The 22066-nt window shown below is 42.8% G+C and overlaps 1 protein-coding gene across 3 annotated transcripts in view; it reads right to left on the reverse strand.

Moving 5' to 3' along the window:
* CAMK2A (calcium/calmodulin dependent protein kinase II alpha) overlaps nucleotides 1-21473 on the reverse strand; it is an 81022-nt gene extending 59549 nt beyond the window's left edge. Inside the window, exons 1-2 of one of the 3 annotated variants that reach the window (XM_051978699.1) lie at nucleotides 21181-21473; nucleotides 5952-6046 (exon numbers count right to left, since the gene is read on the reverse strand). In XM_051978699.1, the coding sequence (XP_051834659.1) occupies nucleotides 5952-6046; nucleotides 21181-21242 (157 nt within the window). In that variant the 5' untranslated portion in view covers nucleotides 21243-21473. The remainder of the gene's footprint in view (nucleotides 1-5951; nucleotides 6047-21180) is intronic. The other 2 variants (XM_051978697.1, XM_051978698.1) reach the window with 2 other exon arrangements.
* Between the last annotated feature and the right edge of the window lie 593 nt (nucleotides 21474-22066).

The raw sequence follows: 22066 nt of genomic DNA on the forward strand, positions 1-22066 counted from the left end.
CTGGAAAATCCTACGTGGTTCCTGAGTTAGGAGAAAGAAGTACTTGTGTCCAAGCCCAGGCCTCTGGGAAATTAGAGGAATTGGATTCCTCTGAGGTCAGAGCTGGTGGATAGTGGGGAAGCCTGCCTCCAGCATATACCACACACATCATCTCAGCTCTGGGATGAGACCTGCCTATTTTTTTAAAAGAAAAACTCAAGGCAAATGGTTCTAGACCATAGCTCCTGGCCCTGTGCCCCTCATTTCCTGAGGTTATTTCTTTACCACTATTTTTGAAGGTCAAGGGAGATGAGGACAAAGGCAAAGCCTTAGAGTACAGAACATCCTAGTATAAGATGCTCTTGGTGAAATCACTATCCACAACATCCTTTCTCCTTCTAGAAAGGGAGGGAGAACTGTAATGGTTTTCTTCCTTTTTCTAAAGCCTCCAATTCCTAGATATCGAGTCTTGACCCAGAGGTAAGTGTAAGGTCAGCCTTCAATCATAGAATCATGGATAAGTGCAAAGGGGAAAAGGGAGGGATTGCTGTAGGACATCTAAGAAAGGACAAACAACTTTCATTTGGGAAGGGAGGACAGGTAGGCTTGTTGGAGAATATAGCACTAAGTTGGGACTCCAAGGAGGGGATGAGGCGGGGTGGATTTTTAAAAAAATAGAGACAGAAGTTGCAGAAATCCATTTCAGGCATGAGAAATAGTATTAAAAAATGCAGAAAGACCAAAGAGGTCAGGATGAGATCAGAGACACTGAGTAATTAAGTCTGGCTAGAATGTAGAGGGAAGGAATAGTACAAAATAAGTTTCATTTCATCAACTCCTCAAAGCCTGTGTCCCCACCCTCTTCCCAACCCTCAATTTCCAGCCCCACCCACCAGCTCAAATCCCCCTATCTACACCTCTCAGAATACAAGAGAACCACAAATCAAAATTGACAAGTTGCTTTTCTACCAATTACCGCTGCTTCCCAGCTAAACTTTCAAGCTGCCAGAAGGGATTGTTTAGAAAGGAGCTGGAAAATCCTTGACCTTTCCCCATCTCCTTCTTCAGGAGAAATTACTTCCTAGAAAAAAATATTCTTCAGCAAAGAGATGGGTCAATCCAAGAGCAACTAAGAACTAATGGAGAGATGGCATAGTAAGCAGAAAATCTCTATAGGAAGAAAGTCAATTTACTTACCTCCCTAGTCCCTGAGGAAGAAGCTGGCTAGAAAGGATTTTCACCAACTTGGGGGCAGGGGAAAGAAAATTGAGATGGCAGGAGAGCACACACAATCATATTTTCCTAGCAGTTTTAATACTCTTCTATTGAAAGTACTATGCCCCCTTCCTGGGTCTATTTTCCTCCCCATTTGTATTTAATGCCTATTGCCTGATGTCTTTTAAACTCAACCAGATTTCATGAGCTCCAGGCTTAGTTCATTTTGCCTGCTTAAATAGGAAATAGCTCTGTCAATTCTGTAAGAGATAATCAGTATCACTGAATTCATCCTTTGTTTCAAGACAGCATGGTGCTAGATGGAGAGTGCTACAATCTGGATAAGAAAGATCAGAATCCTGCTTCTCCCATTTACTAGCTCCATGATCCCAAGGGACATTGATCCTTTTGGATTTTCAGTTTTCCCATCTATAAAACCCAGACAGGAAAAGCTATAATGCTTATTTCACAAGATTGTCATGAGGGAAGTACTTAATTTTAATGTGTTATATAAGCTATTTTACATTTACATTTCATTGGTGTATGAAACTCCAAGCAGAGAAATTTCCCTTTACCAATATAGACTGGCACCAACTCAACAAGGAAGTTATCTGGAACATTGAAAAATTAAGTGATATGATTATTTCATAATCAGGATTTGAACTCAGGCATTCCTAACATGAGGACTGGCTTTGTATCCACTATGCCTCTCTTTCTCTCCCTTGTTAATGTATAGAGCTGCAAAGTTAAAGGCCTCGTAACTGAAAGAGCCATCCTCTCATCTTAAAGATGGGGAAATTGAGGCATTGAGAAAGGTGATCTCTTCATTTGCTCATATGGCAAACCTAGGACTAGGACCCAGGTTCTGTTCATTTCCTGCCCAATCAGAATAGAAACATCCCAGGATCTAAAAGTCAGATGAGCCCAGGGAGATCATCCTGATAGCTTTATTTTTGCAAATAAGAAAACTGAGTGACTTGAGAGTCAAAAACAAGACAGAAATATGGAGACAGAGAGAAATGTCCCTTCTCACATTTCTTTTTCCCCCCATTACTTCAAATGGGTCCTATTTGAGTGCCAAGATTAAAAAGCAACCTCATTAAGACATTGGGGGATATCTATGTTCCACTTGGAAGTCCCACTCCTTGGACACCCCTTGGAAGTCTCTCCTCTAACCAGTAACTCACATTTTTGGATGAACTATAATCTATTTTTGGAGCCCCATTGATATAGCATTCCTGTATGTGACTTTGGCTGCAACCTTCATAGAACTGAACTGCACAGAGAAGAGAAGGGAGCTGGACGGGAGATGTTGAGCTGATAGGTTCCATTGCTTAATTCAGGCCTGGGGTTTTGGTCACAGAGGTTTCCTTGTTCTATGGGATGGCTGAAAGCCAAGTGAACCAACCCCATTCCCAAACATAGATGAAAACCAGGAGCCAGTCACCACCACCACCACCACCACCACCACTACCTCCCACTATGACCTTGGAGCCTTCCACATCCCCTTCTCCCTTCACACTGACGTCAAAAGCAACAAATATGCTACAGAGGAGAAAGAATTAGATTTGGAATGAGAAGACATGGATTCAAATCTTGGCTTTTCTGCTTATTTATTATATGGTTTCCTTATCTGCAAAATAAAATCACTAAATGAGACCTCTCAGATTATCTTCTACTCTAAATCCCATAGGACTCACTCTTCTGAGTGGAGAGCCAGGAGCAGACTCCCCAGAGAGCTTTGGGCACCTGGAGCTTATTCTCAGGAGTAAGAAGAAAGAAACTTTATTTTTTTTAGTTTGTTGTCAGTGACTTAATAGCCAGCAGAAAAATCTGCTCAGAGAAATTGTACCAACGCTCTTTGCTATTGGAAAGCTAAATTCTTGAGAAACCTGGAGCCTTGAAGCAGTGGGGTTCAGTCAGTAGATGATACACTGAATAGAGTCCCAGATCCATAATCTGGAAGACCTAAATTCAAATCCAGCCTCAAACACTTCCAGTGTGGCCCTTAGCAAGATACTTCATCTCTGTTTGCCTCAGTTTCTTCCACTGTAAAATGAACTAGAGAAGAAGATGACAGAAGACATCCCTCTGTCATCACTCCCTTGATTATTAGTGACTCTACTGAGAATAGAATTCTAGACCTGGAGTTAGGAAAATCTAACTTCAAATCCTGATTAGCTCTTTGGCAGTTTGGGGCAGCTATGTGGCACAGTAGATAGATAGAGTAAGGATACCCACAAGTCTTTGATTGCACAGGGCCTCTCCAATTAGGACTATCTCCAATTAGAAAAGTGTCTGGATGAGTCATACTGGGGATGGTCCAGGGCCTGAGGCAAATGACAAAAAAGGGCCATGCTGAGTATAGATCGCTATTCCTTACAAAGCTTGTCCAAATCTCTTTGTGGAGTAGCTCATAAAAGGAGCAGTTTTGCTGCTCCTTTCCATATCCCCATTACTTCCTCCCCAACAATCAGCCTTAGATTAAGGCAACAGATGGACTTTCAGATCCTGGGAAAGTTGGGAGAATTTCTGGGAGAGGACAGAATCAAGCTTTGGCCTGAGTCATGGGTGTATAGAGTATGAACCATACTGTTTTTAGTGGCTTCTGGTACCTGACTCTGGCCAACCTGACTGCCATAAGACTGAGATTCCAAGGAGAATAGATAAAATTGGGAAGATGCCAAATGTCAGCAATTCATAGCAGCTGGCAGAAGCACAATTGAGCCATGCCCAGTCAATGTCAATCCCAAACAGATCTATGATGGTGATTCAGGAAAGGGAGGTTATTCCTCCAGATGAACTGACACAGAACCCTTCAGTATACTGGCATTAATTCTGGAAGAGAATAGAAAAGAATAAGAAGAGCAGAAAGAAGACTAGAAGACAATGGACTGGGATCCTCTTGTACCTTGCACTTAGAGAGGTAACCTAGATTGTGAGAACAGTGTTTGACCTGGTATCAGAAGAGGCCTGGATTTGAATCCCAGCTCTAACACTTATTAACTATGTGACTCAAATCCCATTACCTCTCTGAATCTTACCTTTCTTCATCTGTAAAATGGAGAGGAATTATTCTCTATCTACCATATCTATTATGCACTATCTACCTCACAAGATCATTATGTTTGGAATGGTTTGAAAACCCTAAAATACTGTATCAATGTGAGCATAAGCATTCCTAAAATGCACAGACAAGCCCATCCATTCACATAGCTTAGGGCTTCTTAAGCTTTTTCTACTCACAACTTTTTTGCCCAAAAAATTTTTATGAGACCCTGGTAAATAGGTATATAAAAGCAGTATACAAATCAGACATTTATTGATAATAAATCATAATTTCATGACCCCCACTTTCAATTATGAGACCTCATCTAGGGTCACAACTCAAAGTTTAAGAATCTGAGATGTAAAGACTGAAAGATAAGGAAGGCATGGATAGGTGAATACCTATAGCTACAAATCTGACTATAACTATAATCCTGTTTATATTCCAAAATGTTAAGTTAAATCTAATATGGTGAAATTTACATCAATGTATTAAGATTTCAAAGACGTGAGAAATCTCATCATCAGTGAGTATTTTAACTCATCTATTAACTTAGTAGACAAATTGCAGTCAAACTGAACTATTCATTGTTTCCCAATTTGGCATTCATCTCTCATCTCTGCACTTCTGCATATGGGGTTCCCCCATACCCAGAATGCATTCGCTCCTTACCTCCACTTGTTAGAATCCCTGGCTTTCTTCAAGATTTAGCTCAAGCACTACCTCTTTTTCCTGATCCCTCTACTTTGCACTTTCTCCCTCCACAGATTATTATGGTATTCTTATTCCTAAATATGGAACAATCCCCTCTTCCAAGAGAATATATCCTCCTTAGGGTCAAGGTCACATTTTTAGTTTTGTCTTTGTATCTGGAATGCTTAGTGTCTTGAATTTGGTGAGTACTTAATAAATCCTCATTGGATTGAATAAATATTATTCAATTGGTTCAACAAGATTAAATGATTTAGTCAGAATCACACAGTCATTAGGTATGAGACGCAGGATTTGAAATCAGCTTTCCTGACTCTAAATCTAATAATCTATCACTGTGGTAAAATTTCAAAAGCGTAAATATGAAATCTTGTACTTATAATTGCCTCAGGGATTAGGGGAGGGGGAAATAAGAGGCAGAGAAGATGGCCATACCTTGGGTCTTTATGTACCCAGAAGGAAAAGGATGACTACAAAGCCATTTATTTATCTATAGCTTGGGAGGAAACAGAAGCATGTGTTAGCCCCTCAAAACTCCACAGTAGGTCAGATAAACTGTAGTCATTAGCCTCCACATCCTTTGGAAAGAAGCAATGGTATGATTCCAAAGTGCAAATAGAAATTTATCAAATCATGGGATTTGGAACTGGAAAGAGCCTGAAAGAAGGACAGATGGTCTAATTTTTTTTTTAATAGAAAAGAAAGCCAAAGCTCAGAAAGGTTAGCTGGTTTTCCCAACATCACACAGCTGTGTAAATGGCAGAAAACCAAGATCCAGGTCCCCTGACTGGGGCCAACCATAGAACAAAGAATCGAATCTAAGAAGGGAGGGAAGCTTGTTTCTCCTCCTTCTCCCTCCTTCCCCCCAAGTTCTTCTCAGGCAAGACAGGACCTGGTCTTGGCCCATATCCAATTGCTGGATAATGGGGTATAGAGGTGGGAAAAGTGAAAGAAGATTCTCAAGAGGGAAGAAGAAACCCAGAAGGAAGTCACTTACCTCGGGCTGAGAGCTTCTTCGTGTTGATAATCTTGGCAGCATACTCTTGACCAGCTAACACTTTCACACACCTTCTAACGATGGAAAAGGCACCCCTGGGGAGGAGGGAAAAAAGGTCAAAATAAAATGAGGGCCCAGAAGCAGAAGACACATGCTAAATAGAGGGGGGGGATCCTCACTCTGGGCCAGGAAGTAGAAGAAAGTGGCCTTGCAAAGGAACAGGGCCACTGAGGGGTGCTGGTGTGGGGAGAGAGGCAAGGGCCCAAAGCACCCTAAATGCTAAAGAAAAGCCTCTTAAAATGTGAGAGCTGGAAAATCCCATAGATGTTACTAGTGCAAATGCTTTCAGTTTACAGATAGGGAAACTGATGGCCCCAGAGAGGAAAGGGTTTGTCCAAGGCCACACAGTGAGTTAGTGCCAACATGAGATTATAACCCAGGGCTCCTCACAATACAGCTCAGTACTTTTCCCAACCTACCATGCTATCAAGCCCTAGTCCCCACAGTTAGGAGCTTACAGTCTAATTTAGAGCATAGGCTCACAGGATTAAGCTGAAAGGGATTGCTTTGTAAACCTTCAAGTGTTATATAAATACTTCCTATTCATAAGGATTCTTTCCTGGAACTTCTCCAGAGCTCCACTTTAGGAGAAGCAAGCGGTCCGAGAGGTCCCAGACTAGAACAATGGAAAGAATGCTGGCTTTAAAACCAAAAGACCCAGATTCCAGTCCTGCTTTTGCCATCTGCTATCTGTGTGATCCTCTGCATCCTATCTCCCCTCTATGAAATGAGGCATGCATGGGACTGAATGACCTCTAAAGAATCTTTCAGCACTAAAGGAAGGAAGGAAGGAAGGAAAGAAGGAAGGAAGGGAGGAGAGAGAGGAAGAAAGGAAGGAAGGAAGGAAAGAAGGAAAGAAGGAAAAGGAATAGAAGAGGAGGGAGAGGAAGGGGAAGGAAGGGAAGGGGGGTGAAAGAAAGGAAGGAGGGAGGAAGAGAGAGAAAAGAGAAAGACAGAAGGAAGAACAGAAGTATGGAAGGAAGAAAAGGCAACATGAGATATAGTAGAAAAACCATTGGATCTTAGATCCTGGATTCAAGTTCTAGTTTTACTACTTAAATCACAGGTTATATTTAAAGCTAGAAAAACAGAGTGAATGAAGCATGTCAAGTTCTCAGTGTCTCATTTTGCAGATGAGGAAACTGAGGCCCAGTAAGAAATGACTTGCCTTCACACTATCAGCAAACAGAACTAGATTATAAGTCTAGTTTTTCTCCCTTTTATTTTCTTTCTTTTGTTTTTGTTGCTGTTTCAAAGGCATATTTACAGGACTGTCTCCTAAGCAGCCTTAGAAGCAGCAGAAAAATCTCTGAAAATGGCACAGACAACTCACCCCCTTCTTGCATGGGAAAGGAGCAGATGTCTGGGGGTGTGGGGGGAGAGGGGGCTGGCGCCTAGGCAGTGTGTAAAAGGATAGGATAGGACAAGGACTGGGGGGGAGGAGATGTGGGGAGGTTCAATGGGAAACTTAAGGGTCTCAGAATAAGACCCTTCTGGGGGAGGTAAGAGGAGGTAGCAAATGTTAGAGGAAGAAACCTACAGGTAAGAGGGGGTGGCAAGTGTTAGAGAGGTAGAAGCCTAGATCTTGGCTCAGAGTATATAATAATAATGATAGAAAAATGTGGTGCTTTAAATAATTTCCTCACCCACATAAATCCCATGAAGTAGGAATTATTATTATTATTCCCATTTTACAGATGAAGTAACTGAGGATCAAAGAATTCGAATGACCTCCTCATGGTCATGGGGCTTTGGGAGCCAGCATTCAAATCAGGGTTCCTTGATTTCAAGTCCAGTGCTCACAAGAACAATTCACACATTCCTAATATTAGCTCACAATACTGTAGTTGGTTCACCAAGGACTTCCTTCACAACAACCCTGAACAGTATTGTCATTCCCATTTTACAGATGATGAAACAGTGTCTGAGAAGTAAAGTGATTTGCCCAAGAACACATGACTGGTGTTGGAGCCAGTTTGTGAGTGTATGTGAGTATGTGAGGGCTTGATCACATCCCTGGGGGGTGTACTACTCATGGTGTCCACAGTATGGTGCCGGAGGATATCATCAGACAGCAATGGGGCAAGAGAGAACAGAATGATACAGATCTTTGCAGGGAACAGATATGACAAGAGAAAAAGAACGAAGAGTTCCTTTCATAACTGGTCTCCAATTCCCTCCACTTGGCGCCACCCAGATGGCCTGGGTTCCCAGCTAAGGAAGTGGGAGAAAGGAGGGGTCTAGACAGATGGGCTGAGAGTACGGGACCCATCACTGAGAATGTGGAAAACTGCTAATGGTCTGTAAGAAGGAACTGGGCATCAGGGAGTCACACCAAGAAAATGGCTCTCTCACTGCCTGTTGAGTGTACCCTGGGGAACCAAGTGCAAAGCTTCCAGTTGGGAGCTGCTAACAGTAAAGTGGTCTAAACCAGAGCCTTTTAGATTTCAGTATAACCCATTATTGGGGCTGACTCAACCTGCCTAACCCCACTCACCAAAGACATTGTCTATCTTTCTTCCTACACTTTCCCCACAGAAACTTCCTGGTCTAGCTTCTTGGCCCCTCTGGTTCTGCAGAGAAACTCAGTCTGGACTGTGCTGCCCTAAAATTAATAAAAAAGGAAAATTGAGCTTCAAATATCAACACTACTACTTACTAGTTGTGTGAATAGTTAAATTTTCCAGGTCTATTCATCATTACTAAAATGAAGGGGCTGGACTTCCCCTCTAAGATTCTTTCTTACCTATATACCCTGGACTAAATGGAGTCAGACTCTTTGACTATGATTTGGACTTACATACAATATCTGTCCTACACTAGATGGAACAGTGTATAAACTACAGGGCATCTTCATGAGTTCAAATCCAGCCTCAGATACTTCCTAGCTGTATTACCCTGGGCAAGTCACTTAACCCTGTTTGCCTCAGTTTCCTCATCTGTAAAATAGACTGGAGAAGGAAATGGCAAACTACCTGCAGTATCTTTGCCAAGATCCCAAAATCCCAAATGTGATCACAAAGAGTTTGGTATGACTAAAACAATAATGTGTTTGTCATAATGCTCAGAAAAGACATGTATCATCTCATCTAATTATTTAAGTAATTACTTTACCAGACTTATTATGCATTGTTCCTGTTCACATAATCTGTGATCTATCCTTCATGTTCTTTCTCACATTCTACATTCTGTTTCTCAGTGCCTGTAATACTCGTAGAATCTTTTCTTTCCTTTAAAGCTGAGCTTAAACATCTCCCCAGAGAGGAAACTTTCCCTAATGCCTCTGACTGCTAGTCTCCTCTCCACCTCAAAATTACTTTGTATTTATTTTGTACATATTTGATGTAAACAATGTATTACAATAAAGTATAAACTCTTTGAGGGCAAGGACTGCTACTTTTTTGTCTCTGTATCTCAAGTACCTAGGACTATACTTGGCAAATAGTAAGTTGGTACCTGATAAATGTTTGAATGCTTGATTGATTCTTTTTAAAATTGTGATTAAAGTCTTTTTCTCTAAGAGTATTCTATTTTTCCAAGTACACTCAAAAATAGCTTTCAACATTTACTTCTGCAAAACCTTGTGTTCCAAATTTTTCCTCTCTCCCTCCTCCCTCTCCCCAAGACAGCAAGTGATCCAATATAGGTTAAGCATGTGAAGTTCTTCTAAACATATTTCATATTCATCATGCTGCGCAAGAAAAATCTGATCAGAAGGGGAAAAAGACACGAGAAAGAAAAACAAACAAATAAGCAAACGACCACAATAACAAAAAGGTGAAAATACCATTCTTCAATCCACATTCAGTCTCCATATTTCTTTCTCTAGATTCGGATGGCACATTTCAAGCTTGATTGATTCTTAAACATTATTATGAGCAGGAAGGGCCAGAAAAGGAAGTGGGTGAATCACATATTAAGAGAGATATAAATGAATAACCAAGTACTGAACCCATATATATGAAAGATAGAAGTTACTTCCAGCATTTTGGGTTGTTCCTCTGAAACACATCAAGGAGAATCACAGAGGATAAGAAGGCTTGGATGGATTGCAATCTGCACTGGTGTCAGTCAATAGAAATTTATTAAATGACTATTGTTCCAGATACTGTGCTAAGTGTGGGGAATATGAAGAAAGGTAAAAGACAGCAACTAATGTCAAGGAGTTCACAGTCTAATGAGAAAGACAATATACAAATAACTATGTACAAATAAGCTATGTATAGTATCGTTTGTTCAGCTGCTCAGACTCTTTGTGATCTCTTTTGGATTTTTCTTGGCAAAGACACAAAAGTGGTTTGGCATTTTCTTCTTGGGTTCATTTTGCAGATAAGGAAATGAGGCGAACAGATCACATTTGAACTCAGGTCTTCCTGACTCCAGGCCCAGTGTTCTATCCACTGTGCTACCTAACTACTTATATGGCATAAACTGAATTTGCTCCACAGAGGGAAGGCACTGATATTAAGGGGAAATGGAAAGGCTTCCTAGAGAAAGTAGGATTTTAGCTACAGAAACCAGGAAGAGGACATGAGGAGGGAGACTGTTTCATATAAGGGCAACAAGAATGAAAATTTCTGGAGTCAGGAAATGGAGTGATTTGATCAAGGAGAAGCAAGGGACCTGTCATCACTGAGTTGCAGAGTAGGGAAAGAAAGGCGGAGGAAATTGTGTGAGAAGACTGGAAAGGTAAAAGTCTCAGGATTATAGGAGATTTTGAATGTCAAACAAAGGATTTTATATTTAATCCTAGAAGTAATAGAGTATCACTGGAGTTTATTGAATATTGAAATAGTCAGACTTGCTTTTTAAAAAGATGGCACAGTGGATAGAATACTGATCCTGAAATCAAGAGAACCTGAGTTCAAATCCAACCTCAGATACTTAACAATTAGTAATTATATGGCTCTGGGCAAGTCACTTAACCCCAATTGCCTCATTACAAAAAAGATTCTATAAATTGGAGTGTGGAGAAATAAGAGACATTGTAAAAATCTAGTATCAAAGTATCAAAGCAATGGAAGCAACAAAATATTTCCTCAAGTCTGTATCAGTGTACGAATGCCCCTCCAAGACTGCAAACTAGTCACTCTGTATTTTAGTCTTAGGCAATTGTCTGGGGGCCTTGAGAAATTAAATGACTTGTCCATGATCACACAGATAATGTCAGACCCAGGCAAAATCTGAACTCATTTCTTCTGGATTTCAAGTTTGGTCCTAAATCCATTATGACAAATTCTTTTTCTAATCTTCATCATCATCATAATCCCTTATGATCATATAATGCTTTCCATTTTTCAGAACCCTTTGCTGTCTCATTTGATATTCCTGAACTGCCTGTAAGGGTCAGGACAATAATTAGAATGCCCCATTTTACAGATGAGGAAACAAAGATTCAAAGAGGTTAAGGTACTTGCCCAAAAGTCACACTGACACTAAAAGACAGAACCAGTATCATAATCCAGGTCTCTAGTCTCTCAATGCAGGGCTTTTTCCTTCTCCAGCCACCCTAGGCTTCTCAAACCTGCTTAGCACCGCACCTCCCCCTGACATAGATGGCATCTATAGCCTAATCCAGGATCCCAAGAGCTTAGCATCCCTCTGGCAGATGCCATGGGGACACGATGTATTGGAACTGTCTCAGCCCGGAGCTTTGGCCCACACCAACGCAACAGCAGCACAGAGGGTACACAGAAGGCCTGGGAGATGGAAGATTTTGTTTGATGCTGAAGAACACTAAACCAACAGAAGTTCCAACATATTCCTTGTTTTGGCTGCTGTTATTTTTTTCTTGAATGGGTTACAAAAAATAAAATAAAAGGACACAAAACAGAAAGATCCTTTCCAGCTGAAATGTTCTGAATACTGATGAATGTCAGTTGGCAAAAGAACCACAATCTTTCTGGGAGGGGTTGAATCAATGGTCAGCAACATGGTAAATCGAAAGGAATTTGTCTTTGATGCCCCCTCCCCCCCCTTTTTTTTTTACTTCCCAGTAAACATTTTGGCCTCACTGGATCATATTTCAGTGATATTTGGGGGCAGGGGAGGGCTTGGCTGCTGCTGTTGAATGGTAAGATCCATTTCGAATCCAAATCTAACAGTCACTGACTAGCTTTGTGATTTCAAGCAAATCATTTAGTCCCCTCTGAACCTTAGTTCCTCATCTGCAAAATGGTAATAATAATGTTATCTAACAATGTTATAGACATTGTCAATAATATATTTTATACACCAATATGTTTATACAAATATAAGCTATTATTATAACTTATTAGAATAAGGTGCAAAGATCCTTTGGGCATGAAGGGAAAGATAAAACCAGAGGGAATTGCATTTTAAAAGCAGAACCTGGAAAGAACTCAATTTAATAGAAAAGTCTTGTTAATGGCAAGAAAAAAAAATGGCATTAAAAATGTGGGGGTGAAAGGTTGTCTTCTTAGTATTTCTGAAACACTTTTAATTCACATATATAGCCTTTTACAGTTGACATAGCACTGGAAAGTTGTTTACATAGCACTTTATATATATTATCTCATTTGAAACATACCATGAAGGGAATCATCTATTCTTCCTACCCATTATATTGCCTGTTCCTCTTTCTGGAGATTAAAAGATCATTTAGGGCACTTGGGGCTGTGGAAAGTTCATGTTGCCTAGGTGAGCAATTCCTCTCCTGGAGGGGCTATTATGTCTTTTAAGCACCAAATGGAATGAATGAATCAAAGGAAACTGTTAGCTATTTAACTACATTCCCAGCCTGGATCCAGATCTGTTCTTACAGAGTGAAAGCATTTGGTCTAATTGGAGGACAGAGTGACCCCTCCTAGAGAAAGACTAGAGTGTAGAGGAAAGGAGAGGGAAATAGGAAGTGAAGGGGCACAGTCTAGCCTTTGAAATCACAGAATTTCAGATATGGAAGAGACCCCAAAGTGCATCTACCTCCAATCTCTTCCTGAAGCAGTTATCATTTGGCTTCTTTTTTAAAATATTTCTATGAATGAGGAACTCATCACTTATTTAAATAACTCATTACATTTCTGGAGATCTTAAAGCAAGGGAACCTGAGTTTTCTAGGCAATCAACCAATACTTATTAAGTGCCTACTTTGTGTGAGGCAGTGTATGCCGAGCATTGGAGATACAAAAAGAAGTTATTCCCTGATGTCTAGGAGCTCACAATTTAATAGAGGAGAAAATAAACAAATATACACTCTCAAAAGGCTATATTCAAGACAAATAGGAAATAAGTAACAGAGAAAAGGCACTAGCATTAAAAGAGGTTGGGACAGGCTTCCTGTAGAAGATGGGATTTTAATTATAAATAAGAGACTTCTAAGAAGCTAGTAAGTGAAGATGAAAGGAGAGAAGCAGGATGATTTAACAGGATCAATGGCCATGTAGATAACCTCTTTCCCTTTTTGCCTCCTCCCACCATACTACTACCAAAAACCATTACTGCTTCTTTTCCTCTTTACAGAAGATCTTCAAAAGAAATGCCTTTGGTTGAGATTCCAGGATAGCCAAGTTATATATCATCTCTATTAGAAAAAGACAAATGAAGGTGCTTAATCCAGAGCCCTATTGAGGATGGAGGGGACTTAGGGGAATGGAACTTAGAGCTGAAAGGCCCTAAAAGTCCCCTTATTTTATAGAGGAAGAAAATGAAATCCAAAAAAGAAAAATTATGTGCCTAAGGTGATATAGCTAAGTTTGGCAAATCTTGAATTTGAATGAAAGTCATGAAGTTCTTAATCCAATTTCCAAACTTTTATTTTTTGCAGAATAATCTAGAGGCAGTACTAGAGAGCTAGATGGCCTTGAATTTAGAAAGCAGTCCATAAACCAAGGCATACTTTACAGTAAAGATTTGCTCACTAAGGAGCACTCATATTTGTGACTTTTATGATTTACAAAATGCACCCTAAACATAGAACAGGTGCTCTTTTTTATTTTTCTTTGAATTGTCAACATTAAATATAGTGTCTGGCACACAGCAGGCACTTAATAAATGCTTATTGACTAATTCAATATCTCTAACCTCTTTGGATCCTCATAATTCCCTTGAGAGATAGTAAAGGCAGAAATTATCCACATTTTTCAGATGAGAAAACTGAGGTTTGGAGAAGGTAACATTTTCCCAAGGCCATAAAATCTCAGATTCTCTGAGAAATCCCAGAAATTATCTAATTTAACCCCTTAACTAGTGCAGGAATCCTTTCTATAATATTTTCAACAAGTGACTATCCAGCCTCTGCTTGAGCATCTCTCTCGATGAGTAATTCACTCTGGAAGCATCTCATTCCCCTTTGGGCAATTCTGGTTGCTAAGAAGTTTTTTCCTTATATAAAACCAAAATCAGCCTCTCTGTGATTTCTCAACAGTCCCAGTTCTGGCCTCTGTGGTCAAGGGGACATCAGCCATGTGCCCCCTAAGTCATATTTTCCTGATTTCTAATCCCTTTACCATTCTGGGTTGCCATCTTCTGCAGAACCCTTGAATTTTTTTAATTGAACCTGTGATTTGAATAGTATAGAAAACCCTCAGATAAGGAAATTCCTTCTCTACCAATAAAGAAGCATTTGCTCTGAAACATAGTTTGAGAAAGTTGTCTGAGGTTATTGAGGAGCTCATCCAGTGTTCCTTAACTAGTATTCATCAGAGATGGAACTTAAACACCCCACCCAGAGATTGGGACCTTTATCCATATTTCACACTGCCTCTCCAATTGCCCTTCCTAAAACATGGTGCTCAAGGCTGGAAATGATACTTGAGGTGTCACAGGGCCAGTAGAGAGGGCAATAGAAATATAACTTTTTCCTTTGCCCCGTTTTCTAGGTTTCTATTTATGCAGCCTCAGACTTCATTAGCTTTTTCAGCAGCCCACATCTCCCCCATTGTATCTCAAACCTTAGGCAGCTGATTTTTCTTTCTAATTCATGTACAAGACTTTACATTTGTCTCTATTAGGTTCCACCTAATTAGATTAGGTCATCTGGCTAGTAAGAGAAAGAGTGAGGATTAAGAGCCAGATCTCCTGGTCCCTAGTCCAAGGGCAAGTTTTCTCTTATCCCAGGCTGCTTTTCCTGCTCCCCATCATCCCATGAGTCCACTTATTAGCAACAGCCCTTCTTTGATCAAGGGACCCTTCTAGTAATAGTGCCTTGAAAATATATAAGATTTAGAACAGGAAGAATTTCAGAAAACATCTCATTCAACTCCTTCATTTTAAAGACTGAGGAAACTGAGGTCCAAGTGCTGAAAAAAGGCTTCAAAGGCTCTGGCAGTAGGAAGTGACATCCTGGTGGATGGGGTGGGTGCATGGGTATGTCAAGGTGAAGATGTTGGGACATTGCTCCTTTTTGGTGACTCTTCAGTTTGTGTGTGCATGTGTCTGTCTGTGACAGTGTGTCTGTGTGTGTATATACACACACACACACGCACAACATGATGTGAAGATGTTGGAACAGCATTCCTGTGGATACAGATCTTTGGAAAAGCAGTATATCTGAGTGTGTGTGTGTGTGTGTGTGTGTGTGTGTGCATGCGCCTGCGTATGAATGTATGCTTGTGTGTGTCCACTGGCTCCGGCATCAGGAACGTTGCATTTTATAGAGAGAAAGCTTCCCCAGGGGGTACTGCAAGAAGAGCTTAGTGTGGGGGTGTGGGGAGAGGGCGTGCACTCCAATCGCAGTCTGTGGGTCCCAGATTGCAGGGGGAGTTGGCAGTGGTGTCAGTGTGTGTTGCGAGGGCTCTGTCGATTGTCAGTGTGTCTCAGCCTGTGTGGGGGTGGCTGAGGGGGCGCCTGAGCCATGCTGCATGCACCAAAGCCCAGTCTGAGAGGAAACTTGACTTTCCTTCCCTCTCCAAAAGGATGACTTAGAATCAAAAGATAGAATCTGTAATGGACTTCAGGACAGAATGTCAGAGCTGGGAGGGACCTCAGAACAAAGAATGGCTGAGCTGGGAGGGACCTGAGGACATAGAATGTCTGACCCTGAAGGAGTCTTATAATAATGTTATGGCACTCTTGGGCCCTCTCTGCCCCCTTTGCCCCATTCCCCTGTACTCTGCTCCCACCTCCCTCAAGGATCTACTCAGTGTTCACAAGCTGCTCTGGGTCTCTCCCATTCCACAAACAAAGCTTCTGATGCATTCTTTCAAACTGAGGTAGTCGGGAGATGGAGTATATTACTCTCTCCCTCCCTCCATCCTAGAGTTATTTGCATTTTTAAAGCAGAATCTTGGGAAGATCAGATTTAACCCAAAGGAAAAAATAATTAATGAGGTTATTGAAAGCCAAGAATTCAGAGCTGGGACTACAAGGGAGGAGATTAGAGGGTCTGCTGTCCTCTTCATCAATAGTGATAAGGCTGGAGAGCATTCATCAATGTCAAAGGCAGCAAGCGTTTAAAGTCACTTTTCACATCACCAAGACCTTTTTATGGAAAAGATGGATTATTATCATGTACTGATTATCAAGTCCATCATGTCATAAGACTTGTCTAAGGACTAAAAATAAAATATTAATACCTTATTATTGCTTCATTTTATCATCAAAACATCTTGTCAGGAAAAGATATTCCCATTCCTATCAATATTATTTCCATTTTACAGATATAAAATCTCAGGCATAGGGAAGACAGATGACATTAAAGGTCACACAGTAAGTCAGAGGGGGAAGTAGAATTACAACTCAGGAAAAGGTAAGCTCCTTGAGGATAGAAACTCTTCTTTTTCAATTTTTGTCTCCCCAGTGTCTTGCACACACTAGGCACTTAAATGTTTGTGGAACTGTATTAAACTAGATTTTCAGGCTCACAGGAACCTTCTAAAAGGCCATGCTACTGTCCACAGGTCTACATACACATACACACATAGGAGGGAGGGAGGGAGAGAGAGAGAGAGAGAGAGAGAGAGAGAGAAAGAGAGAGAGAGAGAGAGAGAGAGAGAGAGAGAGAGAACAGGAGTACAGGGAAGCTGCCCAGGGCTTTTATACTGAGGCTTTTTTCTGTAGGCTGGGGAAGGTGGGCAGTGTGCAGGGCTCTGAGTAAGAAGACACCTCCATAAGGAGCTAAAAGTCTTTGTTTTGCTCTTTCACACCTTCCCAGCTGAGGCAGCCCCTGCAGATATCCAACTCATTTTAACCCTCTTCCTTCCCCCAATTCAATCAGTCTTCAATCTCTCCTTTCCAAAGAGAAAGAAAAGTGTAGGTTGCATTCTCTCTGTGAGTCTCTGTCTCTTTGTTTCTGTCTCTCTCCTTGTGTTTCTCTCTGTTTCTATCTCTATCTCTCTGTGTCTGTCTCTGTCTCTCTCTCTGTGTCTCTCTCTGTCTCTCTGTCTCTCTCTCTCTCTCTCTCTCTCTCTCTCTCTCTCTCTCTTTCTCTGTGTGTGTGTATGTGTCTTCCTCCTCCTCTTTCCTTCCCTTCACTTCTTAATGCATCTCTCCCCCTTTTGTCTGTCTTTTCCTATTTCTTTCTCTCCTCTTTTTCCTCCTCTTATTTCCCTCTTTCTCTTCACTTTTGATCTCTCTCTCTCTCTCTCTCTCTCTCTCTCTCTCTCTCTCTCTCTCTCTCTCTCTCTCTCTCTCTCTCTCCCTTTCCTTTTCCCTCTCTAATAAAACCCACTTCTGAAGCTCTTTTTGAGCAATGCTGATGATTACATACTGCCGCAGGATAATTTCCTTCCTCCTTTCTATAACCTGTCATGGGGGTGGGATCTAAAGCCTCAGAGAATGTCAAAGCCACAAGGAGGCATCCCTGCTACCCTCCTCCTTCCTAGCAATGGGTCTGTGGTTCCCCATTCTCTTCTTGGAGAACGTAGCCATTAACCAAACCAAGAAAAGGACAGATCTTAAACTGATAGCTCTGGCTAAGACACAGATCCAGGCCATCCTCTCAGGGCATGGCCTTTCCTACCTCAAGAGAGAAGGCCGGACCTCCCACGTGATATAAAGCATAAGATTTCTCTGGACTGCAGTTTCCTTGTCTCTCTACCCCTCCGACCCAGGATCCTTTCACTTTCCCTCATCTAACCCCCTGGCCTAGATGAGCACGATCACAGTTCCCATAACTCCAATGCTTTGAGGTTTAGAAAGTACTTTCCTTGTAACAATCCTGCTAAGCAGGTAGTGAAGGTGTTATTACATAGTGAATCTAAACTGACTTGAACCCAGATCTCCAGTTTGTAAATACAGGACTCTCTCCACTGTGCAGAAAGCTACCTAAACAAACAGATGCGTGAGTGTGTGTGTGTGTGTGTGTGTGTGTGTGTGTGTGTTTATGGGAGAGCCAAAAAATGGACATTTTATTTCTGAATCTCTCCTTCCTCACTCCCAGAATGACTGATCAATCAATAGGGATTGATTAAACATCTAATTCTTTTAGGGTCACTGTGCTTTGACAGATTCTAATCATCTCCTTTTTCCTGACTTGGCCCCTAAGACTAACCTGGAGATCTTTTGGCTCTATCCTATCTGGGATTCAACTTGTGGTCACTATCTGCCTGCCAGGGCATTCCTGATGGCCCCTTCTTGGAGACCATAAACCTTAAAGTCATCTTTGTTGCCCAGAGAAATGCCAGAGGATCCTTATGCCCATCCTCAGCCCTGACTCTGGCCATTTAAGGATCCAAAGGATTTAATCTTCAAAACCCTCTGGTTCTACCGGTTTATGAGAAGCCAAGGGAAGGACTTGCTCAGGGTGACAAAGCTTGTGAGAGACTCTGCCGTTATCTGGCTCTTTGACAGAAAAAAGCCCTTACAGATCAAATCAAAGAATATTCCCAGAAGTCAACATGTCGGAGGTAGCATGAGTCTGTCAGGATGGAAGATGGGACTCGGATAGCTATAACCCTCTAGCAAACCATTGCCCTCTCCTGCCTTGTTTTGCCTTGCATTCTTTGCCAGTCCCAGAAATTTTTCACTTCTCTCCTGCACACACAGTCGCATGCAACACTCGCACACGCCCCAGTCTGTGCCAGTGTCCAGTCTTCCTGCCCAAAGCATTGAAAAGCTCAGTCTCCCCTTACTTCCCCATACACCTTCGGCCGCTTCCCTGATGTGCCTTGCACCGGGGCGCACCACTCCCCGAAGAGCCGATGACAGGCGTCTGCATGTGAGTGTCAAGGACCACGGAGGAGAAGCCTCTAGAAGGCGACATTCCAACAACTCCCCCACAGCCACCCAAGATTCAATAATATCCTTCTCCTCTTGGGGCAAAACATCACTTTTACTTTCACTTAGAGTGACTGAGTCACCCCCTTTCCCTGTCACTATTTATCCACCACACAGCCATGCAGGCGCAGAGAAACGAAAAATGGGTGCACTCCGAGAGGCAGCTGCTCATGACTAACTGCAATTGCAGGATCTCTTCAGTGCCCTCGCGGGTAGCAGAGGACTATTTTACCTCCTGAGCAGAAGAGTCCTCTTCCCTAAGTTCCCCAGCTCTGCCCAACCCGAAGAAAGAAAGCGCCTCTCATCGTCCCCGGAGGAAGTCCTCCAAACCTGAGCCCTGTTCAAACATGCTAGTACGTATGACTATCTCGGTCCCTTATAGATGCTTGCAGAATCTGCAAGGACATGCATGAACATACGCACATGCATACGCTGGTACCACATACGTCCCCGCTGTGACTGGCACACACACACACACACACACACACACACACACACACACACACAGAGCCTGCTCGTGTGCAGACAGCTTTCCTAAACATATGCATATAGCCAGCCTCCCACACAAGCACATAGCATAGATCCAGATCTTGCGCACACACCCCACGCTGGAACACCTTCACAGGGACCCAGGCTCCTTCCACATACATGTTCACACATCCAGTTCATGGATGCAGACCACATACCTACAGGCAGGAACATATAAGGAATACGCCTTTATATATGCTCACAGACAAAACCTAAACCTGCACACATACATGCACATGTTCCTACACTCACATACTCCCACACGGCGCACATACAGATGCAAACCAGAGCCCTTTCGTGGATTCACACAAGATGCATGCAGATGCAGATATACAGTCCACTGCACACACACATACACCCAGCATCCACAGTCTGACTGACTGGAACCCAGACTCTGAATGTCTGGTACCTCTCTGTCTTGCAAACACTCCAGTCATAGGCAGAAGACAGGGAGTTAAACGCTAAAGGGACAATGTGGGGTAGTGGAATAACAGTCAGGTTTGCAAGCAGAGGATCAAGGTTCAAATCCTGTTTCTCCCACTTAATACCTGTATGACCTTGGGAAAGACATTTTGTTTTTTCATCTATAAAATGAGAAGTTTGGACTGGATCCAATCCGACTCCAAACCCTGTGACCCAATGCAGATGTTAGCTCTTAGATGCCCAACCTACTTCTTACAAGCCCTTAGTGCTCCAGGCTGCCTGAGGGTTCTGCCATGGTTACCTCCTATCCCCACAGCTGCTAAAACTGCAAAAATAAACTTCGGAAGTCTACCTGACAGCCTAGTCCCAGCGCCTTCCCCTTCTGCCCCCTGCATCCACCAACTCTAGCCAACATTCACAAAACCAGGCTGAGCACCAGCATGTTGGGACTGACCAGCCATGCCCGAGCCCTCTCTGTCCTTCCCTACTTTGCCAGCTGTCAGTTCGGCCAGGACCTCTGGGCCATGGCTTGCACAGCTCTGTCCCTCCCTGTCCCTTTAGGCACAAGGGCTCAAAGACACCTTCCAAACACTGTTCCCTACAACCTCCTCCTCATTCCCACAGGGCAGCCTGGCTTTAAGTCTGCACGGACCAGGTTAAGGATTGAAGAAATGCTTTTTTCTTTCCCTCCTTCCCTACTGCCAGGCCCTCTGCGGAGCTAACTTTGGCTGGGAGGAGCTTCCTCAGAAAAGTTGGCCACTCTCCATGGTCCGGGCGGTGGGTGCACACATGTGCATGCAGCCCGGGGCATCGGTGAGTGGGAAGTGCACGGGTGTGCAGGGGCGTGCTGGGGGTTTGCATGCACTCCTGAGCAGGGGGAGCTCCACAAATGGGCACAGGTCACGGACCTGGATACTCATACATATGCACACAAACACACACCCCTCCACGACTCCTCCAAAGACAACCGCTCTGGTCAGCTTCCCTCCCCCCCAGGGGGGACAGGTCAGCCTCCTTCCCCCCTTTCCTCACAAAGGAAACTTACTTGCCCAGTTCCTCAAAGAGCTGATACTCTTCAGTGAAGCGGGTGCAGGTGATCGTGGCCATGCTGCCCAGCGAGGCAAGGAGGCAGAGCCAGGTGAGGAGAGCTGTGGAGCTGGAGAAGAACTGGGCTGGCAGGCAGGCGACGGCTCACAGCTCACTGTGCCACTCCTCTCCCCGGCTCCTCTGGGGGCTCCCAGCTGCTCGCTTCCCCGAGCAGAGGGAAATGAGGGAATGGGTTTGATTGGCAAGCTTGGAGATAATGATGAGGGCAATTTGTCTCCTCTAAGCCTCACAAGCCTTCGTCAGCATCCAGGTTCCCATGGCAACCACCTCTGAAACGCCCTGTTTCCGTTGCCCCAGCAACTGCCTCCCAAACACCTGCAGGCCACAGGGCCCAGGTCGGGGGCGGGGAAAGAGGAAAGCAGCACCCAGGGAAAGGGAGGGGGAAAAGGAGAAGAAACTTCCTCCCCAGATAAAATAAATAAATAATTCCCCCACCCAACCCCAAACGCTGGGGTGATTGAAACAGATGGGCTAGGATTAAGTGGGGCAAAAAAAGGGTTGTCATGGCAACTACCCTTGCCACATTTCAGGATGGTCCCTGAAAAGACAGGATGCTGTTACCCAGGCAACTACATCTTATCCTCCAGAAAAAACAGGTATTGCCCTGTTGCCCTGGCAACATTCAAGTTCCAAGGTTTAGAGAGAAATGATGTCTAATTCATCCAGACCCACATACATCTCTTTCTCAATTCAATCTCCTTTCTCTCTGCTCACCTTTCTTCTCTTTCCTATCTCTTACTTCTCTCTTTCTTACCTCTTTTATTCTCTTTTTCCTCTCTCCTTTCTCAACTCCAATCTTTCTCTCCTTTCACTTCTCACCTATT

This window comes from Antechinus flavipes, chromosome 2 (assembly GCF_016432865.1).
Source record: "Antechinus flavipes isolate AdamAnt ecotype Samford, QLD, Australia chromosome 2, AdamAnt_v2, whole genome shotgun sequence".
NCBI classification, from domain to species: domain Eukaryota; kingdom Metazoa; phylum Chordata; class Mammalia; order Dasyuromorphia; family Dasyuridae; genus Antechinus; species Antechinus flavipes.